This window comes from Pagrus major, chromosome 9, assembly GCF_040436345.1.
Source record: "Pagrus major chromosome 9, Pma_NU_1.0".
In the NCBI taxonomy this organism is placed as follows: Eukaryota; Metazoa; Chordata; class Actinopteri; order Spariformes; family Sparidae; genus Pagrus; species Pagrus major.
The window spans coordinates 5569969-5587402 of NC_133223.1; the positions used below are offsets into that span (position 1 = coordinate 5569969).

General features: G+C 39.3%; 1 protein-coding gene across 1 annotated transcript; it reads left to right on the top strand.

Moving 5' to 3' along the window:
• The first annotated feature begins 234 nt into the window (after positions 1-234).
• tnfaip6 (tumor necrosis factor, alpha-induced protein 6) lies at positions 235-16220 on the top strand. Its single transcript, XM_073473923.1, has 6 exons — positions 235-334; positions 4913-5050; positions 5937-6098; positions 13574-13802; positions 15917-15957; positions 16099-16220. The coding sequence occupies exons 1-6, from the start codon at positions 235-237 to the stop codon at positions 16218-16220; spliced, it is 792 nt and encodes a 263-aa protein (XP_073330024.1).
• The last annotated feature ends 1214 nt before the right edge of the window (positions 16221-17434 follow it).

Here is a 17434-nt window from a genome sequence, read left to right on the forward strand (position 1 = left end):
GTAACACACGTGGATCTGCTGGCTTTTACTCACGGTTGGCAGTGCAGCAGCCCGGGTCAGTGTTGAGTATATAAAGGCAGCAGCAGCAGCAGCAGCAGAGGGGCAGACCTCAGACCTCCTCAGACCTCCTCAGTATCACAGCAGCAGCAGCAGCAGCAGCAGAGGGGCAGACCTCAGACCTCCTCAGACCTCCTCAGTATCACAGCAGCAACAGCAGCAGCAGAGGGATCAGAGATGCGCGTCTTCACTCTCCTGCTGTCTCTCGGGTTCCTGCTGAAGGAGGCGCGATCATGGGGCTTCAAAAACGGAATATTTCATAATTCAATATGGCTGGGTAAATAACTTCTTTGTTTTTGCTCATTCTTACTTCTTGTCGTTTTAGCTATAAAAAAGCGTCGCTGCGCTTAGATGTCAGCACTTTGTTCAGTGCAGGCTACTGAGTGTGGACGGTGAAAACCTGATCGGGACACAATTAAATGATCGAGTAACAACCACTTCTATATTTGGACGTTCAGTGTAATAAGACTAAAACACAGTGTCTCAGTGTCACCAGTGAGAACATATTCCACTTGTAATTCACATGTAATCAGTTACTATAACAGAGAGTTTGAAAGCATATTGCAATCTACAATTAGTCTACTTGGACGAAGAAAGAAGTTGGAGGACAGCAACGTTTCATTTGGGAGAAGTGTAGTTTGGTTACCTAGAGCTACTTAGAACAACTCATTTAAATTGAACTCAAATTCAGATGAATGATTACCCAATATGATACCAACAAGTCACATACCAGCAAAATTTTTTTAAAAATGCCACTGATGAGTTTATTGGGAAAAGTTGAAACGTATTAATACTCCACTATATTCATGGGAAAATGCAAGGAGTGTACAGTAGAGAATCAGTAGTAATAGGCAGGAAAAAAATCATTTCTTTTGTGGCTCAGAATTGTTTGTTATTTCTGCAGATAACTACACAGAACATGGCAAAAATAAACTCCCCTCCTAGTGTGTGCCTGTGGTAATAATTGTAATAATAAGCAGGTGGGTTTTGTTACTTACTGATCTAGTGGAAAGAAGGTAGTAAGAGGAGACATCTATCAGCAGGGCCACAGTATTTGACACAACACAGGCGCTGTCCATAGAGTGAATGCTCGTCTGTTCACTCCTGTTTTACCTCAGTTTCTATCACTCTCCCTCTTCACCTTCTTTCTCTCCTCCATCAGCGAGGTTATTTTTTTTGCAGTGTAGACTTTCCACAGTTATTCCAGTTGCTCCTCAGTTACCTGAGGATAACGACCGGGGAAAACAATGCCTCTTCCTGTTTAGGTTGCGAAATGGCAGGCGCAGGCGTAACAAAACTATATGCGGATCGTGTAATTTTTCTACAGCCAGTACACGGTGCAATCAGTGTTTACCTCAGAATGGTAAGTTATAGTAAAAAAGTTTTCATAGCCAGTTTAACTACTTGAAACATTAAAAAATGTAGTTAAATTACTGCTTTGATTGCATGTACAGTCCAGCTCACTATTATCGGCACCCCTTCATTTTTTGCATAACCTCTACAATATCTTCAGAAATAAATGGAAATGTACCAAATTTATATCATCAGGAACTTTTAATTGGAGGTCCAAAGTAATTTAACAAAGAAAATTGTTTTTTCAACTTACATATTGTAATTTCAAAGAAGAAACAGAAAAAACAGCATGTGCAGCAATAATGGCACCCCTCTTTAATATCTGGCAGTGATGACAGCCTCCAAACGTTTCTTGTAGCCATCTATAAGCTTCTTGCACTTCTCAGCTGGTATTTTCTCCCACTCTTTGCAAATTGTTCAAGCTCTTGAACGTTTGCAGGTTTCTTTTCCCCAATGGCAGATTTTCAGCTCATACCAAAGATTTTCAATCGGATTGAGATCAGGACTCATTGCTGGCCATTTTAAAACAGTCCATTTTTTCCTTTTCAACCATTCCTGCGTGCTTTTGGATGTGTGCTTTGGGTCTTTGTCTTGCTGGAGGACCCATGATCTTCGACTCAAACCAAGTTTTCTTACACTGGGTAGGACATTTCGCTCTAAAATCTCTTGATAATTCTCTGATTTCATGATTCCTGTGATATGTTCAAGGCCTCCAGTACCAGATGCAGCAAAGCAGCCCCACAGCATTATGGATCCTCCACCATGCTTAACTGTTGGTAGGGTGTTCTTTTCCTTGTAGGCTTCATTGCGCCATCTGTAAACAAACTGTTGGTGTGCATTGCCAAAAAGCTCTATTTTTGTTTCATCTGTCCACAGAACATTTTCCCAGAAGGATTGTGGTTTGTCCAGGTACTCTTTGGCAAAGATTAGTCGTTCCTTTTTATGTCTTTTCTTCAGCAATTGTGTCTTCCTTAGCCTTCGCCCATAAAGCCCTGTTTGGTTTAGTGTGCGCCGTATGGTACTTGTTGAAACCATGACCCCAGACTGTTCCAGGTTGGCCTTCAGGTCTTTGGATGTTTGACGTGGTGTTTTTTCCACCATTCGCACCAACCTTCGAAGACTTCTCTCATTAATTTTTCTCTTCCCCCCCACGTCCAGGGAGGTAAACTTCTTAATAACATTACGCACTGTTGAACCAGGGATACCAAGGTCTTTGGAGATGGCCTTATACCCTTTGGAGGTCTTGTGTTTGCCAATTATCGCACTTCTAAAGTCCTCAGACAGCTCCTTTGTCTTCACCATTCTGACAAAGGAACAGGGGATAACAGATGGCTTTTTAAAACACAGAAGTCATCATTCATTGGCTAATTCATGTCACATGGGCACAGACAATTTATCACAGATGATTCTCATTTGTGATTTACCACAGGTGAGTCACAATGTGTTTCCATACTGATTTACAGCAAAGGGTGCCAATACCAGTGACACAGCAAGCTTTAAGTTTTTCTATTTTTTCCTCCCATTGTTAATTGTTTTATATTGTTGTTTATCATTTGCTCTTTTGTATCAAACACGAGTTCTCTATAGAAAAAAAATGTTTCACTTGATTCATTTTTTTCAGAAAATATTCCACATTATGTACTTAAACTTCATGGGTGCCAATAATGGTGAGCAGGACTGTAGTTCACTACTCCTTAACACTGCTTTCATCTGGGATAATTTTGTGTTGTTTTTTTCAAACAGAGCAAAAAATATCCCAACATAAAGGCATATTGTGAGGAGTTACAGGGATTAACAGTCAACACACCAGCAGCTTTCCCCTGTGCCAAACTGCATGTTTATGACCTGGCTGAGTGCTGCCTGAGGCCAGTAAACATGGGGAAATGACTTCATCTCAGGGCCTTCCCAGATGCAAACAGATCAGAGTCATAAGAAAAGATAGTTCAAATATTTTCTATTTCTATTCCTTTGAGGATGGAATGGCTTTCACTTTGTGTATCCTGCTGAAATGATATTATACTCATGTGTATTGAGATATAAATCAGACAAGCTGCTGACGTTCCCATACATACACCTCTGACTCACACTAATGAACCCTGTTCTGTATATTTTTATGGGGCGAGAGGGAAAGTAACAGAAGAGTGTTTCATAGTGCTAATGAGTTTGCCTTCCCTGAATCACAAGCACAGCATGTTCTATTATCGTTTCATGTAACTTCTGTCCTCTGTTACATATTTTTTCAAACTTTGGGAAATGTTTGGCGCATTAGGTCGCACTGATTCTCTTCTTTTGAAAAGTTGGTCACTGTAACACAAAGTTAATAGAGTGAACATTATTTACACAAAATGTGTGCCATTCAAGGATTATAAACTAAAAAGGTTAGTGTAGCAGTGAGAATGAACACTTAAATAGCGTAAAACATTAATCATACAGGTGAAAAAAGATCATAATATCAACCTGAGGCTAATTTCTGTGGGCTTTCTGCCTCGTTTTGCAGTCATGCATGCGTAAAGCCAAAACAGGCTCAGCAGTGGACTCCCTGTTGAGGAGGCCAGGGAGCAAGTGACCCAATTGTTGGTGAACATCCAAAATGGTGAAAAATGTCACACAGTTAGCCTTTCTCCTTCATGTGTTATTAGCTCAATTTAATGTTCACCCTCACACTAAAAACATTGTCACCTGCTTGTCTATAGACCATATTCACACAGCGGCTGTTTTCTTCTGATGTCACGCTCAGATTGGGAAGCTCAAATGTTTTTATCTTTTCATTATCATTATTATTGCAGTATCATATCACTGCTTCCCGATCGATCAGCAGCTGAACAGACAATGCATAGAGAAAATCTGTGGGACATCAGCCCATATTGCGGGGTAAAACAACAAATTTGATAACTCGTTAGCTAATATTAGACAAAAGCTTACCTTAGCATTCAGCCACCTCCTAGCTAATGTTATTGGTTTGTGTTACACAGTTTAATAGAAAAGGTGCAAATTAATTCTAAAATATCAACGTACATCTTGAACACATTAATTAAAGCCTGGAAGTGAAATGCACAGGATGTAATCAAACAGTAATGTTAGCTCGGAAGTGGTTGAATGCTAACATTGACTAATGGGATATCAAATATTTAGTTTTGCCTTAAAATATGTCCAGATGTCCATCCAGATTTCACCATCCATCATCTCATCAGTTGCTGATCAAGCGGGAAGTGGTGGAATGATAACAATTTGTCAGATTTTCAATGTTTATATGACTTGAAACCAGAAATACAGCAGCGTAACATTTGAGCTTCCCACCCTGAGCATGATGTCAGAGGAAAACGTCTGCCACGTGTATATGGTCTAAAGCCCCGTGGATGATTTTTAGACCTCGCAAAATTAAGCAAATTCCTTTAATTGTGTGTGAACTGAATGCAAATCACAGTGGGTGCTACAGACAATGTCACCATCATAGCACAGACAACCATGCCTCACTTGCCTTTTTGTTGTCTCTCTCTGACAGAACAAGCAGCTGGAGTTTACCACCGGGAATCGCGCAAAGGGAGATACCAGCTGACATATAAAGAGGCCAAGGCTGTCTGCAAGTACGAGGGAGGGACGCTGGCCACTTATGAACAACTGGAGGCAGCTCGTCAAATAGGTCTGCAGCAGCTCACCCACAGACTCATCACCATCAATATACATGCAGAGCTCCTGCCAGAAAGATTCACTCCAGAGAAAGTGTATGGATCATAATTCATCACAACTTGCTCAAGGCACACTCTTTCATCACTGAACTAGTTCCCGTGAGTCTCTGAGTGCTGTTTGACCCATTAACTTGATACTTATTCTTAAGCGGTTTCCATTATCAGTCCATTTCACCAGCTGGAGGCAGGGAGAGCAGTGTTTACCCTTCCTTTCTCCCATGAAACATCATGTCTGAGGACCGGTCTCCGATGTAACTGTAGTGATGCATTTCTCAACCCGCAGGAATGCTTTTAACATGTAGGAAAAGAGGTTCATATGTTCACAGGGTAAAGGTCAATAGGAAGCAGTGAGTGAAACATAAGTTTCCACGAGTGCTCTGCAGTTGTATGACTCTGTGCCAAATCTTAAACAGCCCCAAGAGTATTGTAAAAGCCTGTTAACACCTTCTTGGGTGGGTAATATCAGCCAATACCTTGGCACAGAGATTGAATCCAGCCCATAGCTCTGGCAGTGCGATCCACCTCCCTGTAGGTCTTTACAGCTGAGTTCCCCTACAGCAGTCCACCCAGGAGGTCCCTCTTTTATCTGGACTGTTCTGGCCAGGGTCTGCTGATTGTAACTCTAAGCTAAACCCTGAGGCCCCTGCCTCCACAAATTAGAAAAACAACAAACCAACAACCAAATACTCTTTTAATGGTCACCAGAAGACTCTGATCCAGGTTTTTACTTTGAGTCCGCCCTGTTGGCAGTGTTGAAAGACTTTCTGTGTTTGGAAGAACACAGTAGTTATTATTAGTGTATTGTTGCATTAAACCAATATTTTTTCTGCTCTTGTTTAGGTTTCCATGTGTGTGCAGCTGGATGGTTTGACAAAGGACGTGTTGGCTACCCCATCGTCAAAGCTGGTGCCAATTGTGGTTTTGGGAAGGTTGGCATCATCGACTATGGATACAGGCTGAACAAAAGTGAGAAGTGGGATGTGTACTGCTACAACCCAAACTGTGAGTACAAGTTTTTTTTTCTACGTAGTAACAGTGGCTTAAGCACAATGAAATACTGAACTTAAAGTTGCACTTAGCAATAGTTTGATGAATGAATGAAATGGTTATGTGTGAAAGGTGTTGCTTGCACTGATAAACCCACAATTAACCCAATTCACCCTCTTTAGAGCTTTCTGCTGATTGTTGTGATTCTCTGACATAAAAATTACTCATAGGTCACTCCCAGCAACAGACAGCAGACAGACACAGTCAGTGCTGGTAAAGAAAGTGGAGCATTTAGCACTTGTACATTTATTTATTTATTTATTTTAAACACAAGGGTTTAAATTCATTGGAAAACACAAACAATTTATTTTATGAAATGAAGTGTGGAGGATAAATTGAAAAGTCTCAAGGCCTGAGGAATGAAGCTGCTCTGTAGTCTGGTGGTATGGCAGTGGATACTTCTGTATCTTTTGTAGCGATCTCCATTGTGTACTATGATGTGATGACGTATGTATGAGAGGCAACCGTGCTCAGACGCAGTTGCGGCCGAAGCAATGTGAGTGCCATCCAGTCAGGATGCTTTCTCTGTAAAAGTTGACTAGAATCTGGCTCCAGAATTTAGCCTTCCTTAGTTTTCCTAGGAAGCAGAGCCCTTTCTGTGCTTTTTAACCAGGGTGGTGACATGTGATGACCAAGATAGGTTCTCTGTGATGGTTATTCAGAGGAACCTAAAACTGTTTACATTCTCCACCTCGGCTCCACTGTTGTAGGCAGGTTTTTTTCCCTCCTTCTTTCTAAAATCAACAATCAGCTCCTTGGTTTTGCTGACGTTGAGCAGTAGATTGTTCTCTGTGCACCACTCTGCAAGATTGTTGATTTCCTTTGTGTCTGCTGAATGTGTAAATAAGCAATTGTGACTTTATAGTGGGAAAATATATCAGTATCTTATCTGTACACCTCTTTTTTGCTGAAATTAAGTGGCCAAAAAAATCTGCACAATCATAAGGTACTTTACCTATTTTCAGCCTGGTCTGTGACCCAATTCTTCTAAGTCTAACACTTGTTACCCCTCTAGTGTCACTTCTTGAAGCACCTCTCTACTGCAGTAGCATAAAAAGCAAGAAGAGTATGAGTCTGGGGAAGGTTGAGATGGTTGGATGGGATATACACTGAACTTTCCCCCAGGAGAGCGAGGCTTGAGTCCTGCATGTGACCAATGATTTGTTTTTAAGTTGTATGTAAGTAAGTAAGGTAACCTAACCAAGTAGTTTTTGGCCTCAATCTAACCAAACTGCGACCGTTACAGTCCAAAAGTCAGAAAATGTCCAATTTTTGTCAGCAAGCTTTATTTTGAAAGTTTGAAAGTTAACAATTGTTGGCTGCTACGAGGGCAGAAGACTTGAACAAAACACTAACAGAATTATTGCCCTGACATTGCTTAACAAACTTGTCCTGGCTGACATGTTAACTAACAATAACTTATTTACACATCTAGAAGTCAGTGAGTTTGTCAGAATATTTGACTGAAAATGGAGTTCAATTAATTTGCCATTAAACCAAAACATTCAGCTAAAAGAGGACAAAAAGATTGTCATTGAGTTCATGAGCTATTACTTTATCATCATACTGAGTTATTCAATTCAAACTATTGATTCCTGAAGCACATTTTAATGTCTGAATGCAGGGCTTTTACCTGTAGTAGTTTTTTGGGTACCGATACTTAAAAGAATCTGTGTGGTTTAAAGAGTAAGTGATGACTCCACTGCTGTGGTTAAGAGTCAGAGCCATGAGTCCCAGAGGGGCAGACCCAGACTCACAGGTTAAGAGTAGTCATCAAGTCTGAGGCTCCACAGACTCACTCAGGATGCTGTCATCACCACTGCTACCAGTGCAGGGTGGGATCAGAGGGCTCTTTGTTGCCCTTACTCAAAGCCACAATCTCAGTCCCTCCCTGTGAGTTATCATGGTCAGACCAAGAATAAACCTGGAGGAAGCAAGAACATATCAGTGTGGATAAGACGTCAGTAGAGAACGTGATAACTCACACACAGGCTGGCCTATGAGTGAGAGGTTTTAACAACCACAACGCCAGAATAAGTCATTATTTTCACCATCTGCGTGATTCATCACACTTTACTCGATTTTACTCTATCTAAAGACACTTAACACGCAACCAGACTGTCTGTGACAAACTGGTCAGGAAAACTTTGTTGTCCATTATAAGGTGATGGAAATGTGTCTTATCAATATTTGAGAGTTCACTGATATATTATATATGTTATATATTTGCTGATATTTGTCTTTTATGTACAGATCAATTAAACCGACAATAACACTAACTATTTACAGGCAACAGACACAAGCTGTTAACACTACATGGAAACATATTCACCTTTAATAGTTGGGTTAGTGCTCTTGTCAGTAAACAGTTGCTCATATACACATCCAGCTAACACGAAGCAACATCAGCACGAGCTCTGTTCGGTCTCCACCAAATCCTAGAAAATATCCAGCTCTTCTGTATCAGTAGTTCTTATATAATCATGGATTTTTAGGAATCTCTTTGTCCTCTTTTGTCCTCTCATTGTTTTGGCCTGCAAAAATTCGTTCTCATCAACTCCATTTTCATTGAGAAATGTACGGACTGTTAGATGTGTACACAGACTATTGTTTGCTAACACTGTCCCTCTCAGAGTGTTAGAAATTTGTCATATTTTTTGCAATTATAATGTTTGGCGTCTAAAACTCTTCATCTGCAAATCTACAGCTGTCAAGCAGATGTTGTGGGGTAGAAGTATAAAAGTTCAAGCTTAATATCATTCTACAACTCTTTTTCAACTCTTTTTGGTGTAGTATTGATGATGAGTGTAGGAGTCTCACAGCCTGGAGAATGAAGCCGCTCTGTAGTCTGGTGTTATGACAGCAGATACTTCTGTATCTCTTGGCAGCAGGGTGAACAGACTGTGGCTGGGTGGGTGTTGTCTTTTAGTATCTTTGGGCTCTGTGCAGATGATCTCACTTCACTGATGTCACTGATGCTCTGTAGATGGTACCAGTGATGTTTTGGTGGTTTTAATCAGCCGCTGTAGATCCTTCCTGTCCTGGACCATGATGAACCATGCCAGTTTGTGTTTTCCATCAGGATTCTTTCATTTCAGGCAATAGTAGTTGTGGGTAGGTAAATATTTTTGACTCCTTAACAGCTAAATGCTCCACTATTTTTACCAGGGCTGCTGGATCTCTGACCGCTATTTGATGCTGAGCAGGCAGGCTACAGTGAATTTTCAGAGCATTTTCTCTGAAAACAGCCGGCTGCTGCAGAGGTAAATAACACTATGGGAGCAATGAGACTGAGACTAAACAGTGAAGTTGTGGGTTGTAAAACTCAAAACAATGAGCTGAAAGATGCAAAGCTTTGTAGAGCTGAGGGGAGTTACTGAGTTGGTGGTTAGTTCTGTATTGGTTCATCACTATGAGCGTCCCCTTTCACATCATACAGTCATTTGATCCACCGTTAATACATTTTAGACGTAGACTTTATTATCCCAAGGGGAAATTACTTTTCACAGCAACATACACCATATACAGTTTACAAAAACATTACATACAACAACACACAGTAAAAACACACAATACCAAACAGCAATTGCAAACCACACTCGGGTCTGCAGGCCTCACTAAACTTTTATATAAAAATGTTGATTTTAAAAGTTTTAATCTTAAAGAATTGTAAGTATATACTGAGAGATACGGAAGCCCTAAAGGGCCATGCATTCATACATTTTATTTCCTCCGCTTTCCTGTGATAATGAGTTAATTTCATTTGTTTTCTTGAGATCTCGAGTTATTATCTCGAAATAACAACTGCCGTTTTCCCGAGATAACGGGATAATTTTCTCGAGATCTCGAGATAATGAAACTTTGTTTTCCCGAGATAACGATATAATTAATTTGAGATCTCGAGATAATGACTGTGATATGATAGGCCTGAGATTATGGAGACGCCCGGGACCTCGTAGCTGGTCAGCTATGTAGTTAACGACGACATCAGGCTCACTTAGATTGCGCCGCCGATATAGCTGAAGCCTTGCTAACCTCTTTTTAGATTACGCACACTAATGTGTATATTATCTGTAATAGCAAGGCATAATGCTATTTCAGCCTGTGTCAGGCCTTGATTGAAAAGATATGTGACGTGGTGATCGATATGCTCCTGCTCCTCTGACATTGCTACACTGAATGATGTTTCCTACAATGATTTAATATACTACACTATCGTTTTGTTTTCTCAAGATCTCGAAGTAATTATATCGTTATCTCGGGAAAACAAAGTTTCGTTATCTTGAGATCTCGAGAAATCACGGGAAAACGGAGGAAATAAAATGTATGAATGCATGGCCCTTTAGGGCTTCCGTAGAGAGGGACATTCTACAGTTGAAAAATAAATTGTAAGTGCTCTCTGGTGCACAGACTATGTAACTGCAGCACTGCCTCTGTTACTTATTTCTACTAACTTATTGAGTGATATACAGCATATGCATATACAGATGTTTCTGTTAAAAAAGAAAAAAGAAAATGAGCATTAAATCAAATTTTAATTTCTATTGCCTTCTGATCCATAAAGTGTACAGTTTCAGTCAGCTGTGGAAGCCATTTTACTGTATCAGACATTTTGGCTAAACTGGGCCCCAGTGATGGATGTTAGCCTACTTTTTTAATGAACTACAAATGAGAAATGATGTTAATGACATTAAATTCCTTGTCCCTTCAGGACGTCTAGTGGAAAAGCTTTTGATGCCATTGTCACCAGTCTCAACATGTGTGTTTGATTTCATTTACTCAAAAAGGTTCTTTCCCCTGTTCTGAGTTCATTTGGAGCTCACACGCAAGAGACAGACCCCCAAACCAAAATTCTTCACATGAACAGATGCACAATCCCACCCGCTGATTGAAGGAATATGCTGTGGCCAATTTAAAGTGGTCATTTTGCCTGAGAACACAGACACAACATTTTTTCAAATGTCCTCAGTTGACAGTGGTCCAGAACGACTTTTTTTTAACTGTTGTGATATACAATGTATTACTGATTTGTGCACATTTGAGGTAAATGACTAAACTGTATATGTGCTGGGTTATGCTCTGTCCCCTGTGACCCTGCACAGAAAAGAAAGATGTGGGCCTTTATTAATTTTAGTTTTCAATTTTGTAGACCACTATGTATTAATCTACTGAGATCCTACTGCTTACTTCTCCCTTGAGCTTCCAGGATATTCATGATTTTAAAAGAATTCATTAGTCTCAGACAAAACAATTTAAATAAAAAAAGAAGCTGTATACTCAGTTTTGTTTATTATCCTTTCAGAAATCCTTTTTGCATCCATGACAACTATCAGACAACAACACCGCAATATTGCAACAATTACAATCAAAGACAGGCATTTAAAGTGTTTCACATCATCACCAACAATAGAGAATGTAAATATACCAAAATGCAAGAATAGCCAATGCTTATGGTGCTAATGGAGATCCTAGACAGTGACACACAGCTCATATCACTAGGTTTTGTCTAAGTGCCAAAGGGCTGGACTTTCAAATTCCTCATGTCTGACCTGTATAGCAAGAACTTTAAGTGTGTTAAAAATACATTTTTATTTATTTTTCCTGCTCTCTTCATTAATTTTCATAACTAAAAAAGAAAAAAATATACATACAAAAGTACAGGGAAAAAAAACAAAGCACCTTTTTATTATTAAAAGCTGATTTTCAGTTTGATTCTCATAGATCTCCTCTGCTTAAACAGCCTGGGTTGAAACTTTTAAATGAAATAAATGTACTTTAGTGCCTAGCAAAAGACACAAGTAATAAACTGGCTTATTGGTGTTGTGCCTACTAACAAAATGATCAAAGGGCCGGAAACAGGGTTGTTAAAGGGCCACATTTGGCCCACGGGCTGCCAGTTGAATAGGTCTTTTATAAAGGATCTGTGGGCACAGGAAGTCTACAAAGGTGGTACATTGTATCTCCGGCCTGGTGAGGATTACCCTTCCTTTCCCCGTCACTTGTGTCTCACAAAGCAGTGACATGCTGTGTTTCTTACTGAGTTTGCTCTTGTTAACTACAGACAGTGAAAAATACCTGAAGTGAAGCAGAAAGCTAAACTTTATTTATTAGACTGAGTAGTGAACTGGCTGCATATACATCTCTCTGCTGAAACTGCGGGGGTATCATACTATCACCTGTTGAGGTACAAAGTGATAGATAACACCTGTGTTTATAGCCCATGGCTGTTTACCTGGATATTTATATTTATTTACAACTTCAATACAGTCACCCTTGATAAATAGTTGTTGATATGTCCCCCTTTTTCATATCAAAGTTCATTTGTTTAGTTTTGTAGTATTTAGTTGGAGAGAACTCGCATGACACCAATTAACAAACTCCACCTTCACAATTGTTTCATCATCAGTGATCAATCCGATAATCACTGTCATCAGTGATTTTAACATTGAAAACATCACATGAGTTAGTCCTACTTACATTTGTATAAATAGTACATAAAACTGTGGAGATACACTCCCTTGTGGGGCCCCAGTGTTGGTAATAACAGGGGAGGACACTGCGGCATTTACTCTAACACACTGTGATCTATCAGCCAACAAGGACTCCACCCACCTGATTCTCCTTTCCCTTCTTCATCTCCATATTTAGAGCTGTGGTATCTTCTAATTGTCACATTTCAGATGCCATACCTTCAATCATTTAACAAAGTTAGTAAGGGGACACTGAGGACGTGTTCAATATCACTTGGTGAAAATGCTTTTTCATACTACACACCCCCGGTGTTTTATGACAGTCACACTCTTCCCTTTGTGCCTCACAGGTCCTATGTTATTCTGCTATATGTGAATGTTTCCAATTTTTGTGAGACTAGTTTCTAAATAAAAGGTTGAATAAATGGAATAAATTATCAGTAAAGCTGCAATATCACAAAATCTCATGGACTATTATTCAAGAAATCTAGAGGCCAAATATCTATTACTTACAAATATCTGCAATGGGCCGCTTTGGGCCTGGGTGTTTGGGGCGGAAACAGGTGAGAGAGTGGGCAGAGCAGGCCAGGTAACTGCAGAGCAGATAAGGGAAGTGAGAACAGAGGTGTAATTGGGTGAGGCAGTCAGGCAATGGGGAAAAGAGGTGATATCTGAGGGCATCTGGTGGACCAGTGGAGAATAGCAAAGAAGAGGTGGGACTGGATTGGCTGGATGAAGGTACAGAGAGGCAGATTGTGTCAGGGCAGCCCAAAGATAGGAACTATATATGCAGCCTAAATCATTGTTTGCTAGAAATGTATTATGTCTTGTAAATCTTGCATGGCCCTTTCTGTACATAAAGTAACCTAACACGGGGTCCTGAACCTATGTTAAAGGAACACAGCATTAAAACTGTATTTGAGAAGACTAATCAGTCCATGTCATCCATGTATCTTACAGCCAAGGAGTGTGGTGGGGTGCTGACAGACCAGCAGAAGATCATTCAGTCACCTGGCTTCCCTGAGGAGTATCAGGACCAACAGATCTGCTACTGGCACATCCGTGTGCGCCTGGGCCAGAGGATCCACCTCCACTTCCGGGAATTTGATGTGGAGGATGACACAGCGTGTCTAGCAGATTACCTGGATGTGTATGACAGCTACGATGATATCTCAGGCTTTGCTGGGAGGTGAGGATCATTGAGGGAAACAGTAGGAAGTGTTGAAACTCGTAGATCCCAAAACTTTATGGAACTGAAACAGGCATATATAAACATTCATTATGCTGATAGAATACTCTGTACTGATCAAAGATGAAAATATATTCACACATGAGGCATTCAAGATACATGACCAAAAATCAGATAGTTGAAAAATTGATGAAATTGATGTATTTTGAATATATTTATAAAGATACAATACAAAAATACAAAGACAAAGCACAAAATCAAAACAAAGTTCAAACCAGGAAAAACACCAGGAATAAAATCCAGAAACAAACCATGGGAGAAGGGACAGGCTCAGAGGAACCAAACAGACGAACTGACAAAGACAGCAGGGAGCACACAGATTACATACACAAGGGCTGATTAACTTATAGGACACAGGTGAACACAGAAAAAGGGCAGGAAATCTCACAAAGTGAGAGAAAGAAAAGCAAAACATGATACATGAGGGCAGAACTTCAAAATAAAACAGGAAATAACAAAACCACAACTTAAACCATGACAGGAACAAGATGATACTGAAGTGCCCAGCTCACTCTTGTTTTGGTTATATTGTGGTCAAAATATTCTTTTCTGATTGGTCAGCAAGTGCCCATTGCAAATGTATCACAGTTGGGCCCGCCAGAAATATAGCTTCAACTGATAATTTAACCAAAAGTCTAAATCAGTGCACTAAATGGTTAAAGCTGCTGTAAGTGATATATTTTTATGAAGATAAGTGTTAAATAGCTCTATATTCCAACAGTGATCAGAGTTATAGATTGTTTGGTCATTAACCCATGTCTCTCCTCCTGCTCATGCAGTAAAAGAGAAAAGAAATGGTCTGGTATCCCTGCCCACTTTATCCGATCAGGACAGAGAACTGCATACAGATGTGGTCCTGTGTGCTAATGAGCATGCAGAGAGCAGGATCCTCCTGTTTGATGCCATGTCTGGTGATTACCGCTGCACGTTCATGTGGTGGCGTAGAGAGGAGGGAGGGGATTGCTAACTGCAAAACAGACAGGAAGTTATCCAAAACAACAACAACGCTTAAAGCAGCTTTAATGGCTTATTTTTGTCTTCCATCACTAACAAAATATTTCCTAATTCCCTAGAGGTCTAATGGAAAGAATACTATTTTGAATTAATTAAAAAAGAAAAGCTCAATTTGAATTTAAATAAATATTAAGTAATTATTCACTGATCATTGGAAACTTTTTTCTCCATCTATCTTGGGTTGTAATGTGGACAAATCTCACATTTTTGCATGTTCAGCTGATGCATTGATGAAGACTCTCTAGATTAGACTAGCAATTAATTGGAACTGATTTATTGGAAGTGTACAACTGCTTATATCTTCCCAGTAATCACTACCAAATTACATTCTTATTTCCAGGAAAGTTTACAGAAATTGTTCTGAGGTCACAGGACCAAAAAATAAACATTACGCGCTAAGTCACTGTATATTAAACGTGTGGTAGCCATAGCAACAATGTATGTGCTTACCACTCCCTGGTGAAAATAACTCATGGCTCACTCAAACAGATGTTTCTTTTATAACAGATGAAACAGTAATCGTTAATGAAATTTGTTTCAGTGGTGACGGTATAAATACTGTGACCTGTGGAGGAACATCAGCTCACGTCGCGTTATTTTCCTGCATCTGGACAGTCATGCGTTAGTGTGTAGCTGTCAGATTAAGTCACTGACATTTAGCACTTCTAAGTGTCAATTTTTAATTTGTTTTTTATTTAATTTGTTTACCAGGGCTGCAACTAAGTGATTAATCTGTTAATTTTGTTGAATTGTTCAAGTTAATAAAATAGTCATAAAATAATTAAAATGCCCTTCAAAAGTTCACAGATCCCAACGTGACTTTTTCAAATTGCTTGTTTTTGTCAAACCTCATTCCAAACCACAAATATATTCAGGTTTACACTGATAGAAAAACAGCAAATCCTCTCATTTGAGAAGCTGGAAAAACAAAATATTTGGCATTTTTGTCCTATACACCACAAACATGATTAACTGATCGTCAAATTTGTTTGAGGAGAATGTGTTGTGAAAGTCTAACATGAACATCTGTTTGTTTACAGATTCTGTGGTGATTATTTACCTGACGATATCATCAGTACAGGTGAGATGTCCTCATAATAATAATCATGACCTGTAATAAACATACAGTGTTTCTGTGTTGTCACAATGAGGAAACATTATGTGGCTGCACCAGAATAAAAAAAAATTAAATGATCTCTGATTCTTTTTTTTTTTTTTACAGGAAACGTGATGACACTTAAGTTCCTCACTGATGCTTCAGTCACAGCCGGGGGCTTCCAGCTACAATATACTGCCTTTAATGCATCTCTGTATTCAAACAATTACACCCACTATCATCACTGACTGCTTTAATACACTTGTGTAATGCTATATTTATGATGTTATTGGTTAGCTCATGTACTGTAATTAATTCTTTATAACTGATTTAATAAATAATTCAATTAAAATAAACAAGTTCATTAAATTGTGTCGCAGTCTCATTCTTCTTACGTTCTATAAATATAAATATATTCACCTGTACTGAGGATATCTTTATCGACTTTCACCCTGAAAAGCTTACCATGATATTGACCATGGTGTTTTGTGAACAGGTTTTGGGTCAACACAGTTGTTTCTTTGTCTCTTAGTGTCTAATTTCTGCATCTTTCAAGTCAGACTCTTGTGTAAGTTCTGGAGGACTGAATCAAATCTAAAGCCTTATTCACACAGGACTAGTATCACATGGGTACCTCCAGTAATTTGTATTAATTTCGGACGACATCTGTGATTTTTATCACGTGCAAATCTGCCATGTCAGTAATTTAAGTACAACTTTCACCACATATTACCTATATTTAGCCAAACATGAGGGTCATGTGATAATGAATCCTCTGCAAATAGGCTTAGGTAGAAAATATCTGTGTTTACTACCTTTACCTTTTAAAATGTATTTTTTGTGTTCATTTGTTTAATTACATTCCAACTGCTATACAGACACAAATCTTTGTGAGACTTTGTAAATCATAAGTTTTATTTTTCTTTTACACCTTTTAAAGTCTCTGACCAGATGGATGTGGTGATTGAGGGGGTTATCGGTGTCATGTGCGATTGTGAGTGTCCGTTTGTTTGTTTGTTGGTTGGTTGATTGGTTTATCAGCAGGATTCCACAAAAACTACTGAATGGATCATTAAGATGTTCACCTTGTTCTGATGACTAATTAACACAGTCTATCATTAATTTACACTCCATCAAAGGAAGATTGAATTGCAAGTAGGGCTGCAGGACTTAGTCAAATAAAGGGTAAAACTGCCAATTTTCCACATTAAAATTTGTTTACAGGTTTTGAGGAGAACTACTGCATATGTGAACAAAAGTTTTATAAAGCCTTTTGCGACTCCAGAGGAAGCCAGAGGCTATGAAATCTGCCTCATGTGGTATCACTGTGGCTGAGTTGCATTGTGGATAACGTAGGCACCAGGTTTTGAAAAGGAAAGAGAATGTGTTAAATAAAAAAGGCGATATCTCTTGTTCTGCTGTATCGATTTTGATCATTTGTTTTTCAGCTGTCCGTCATGAG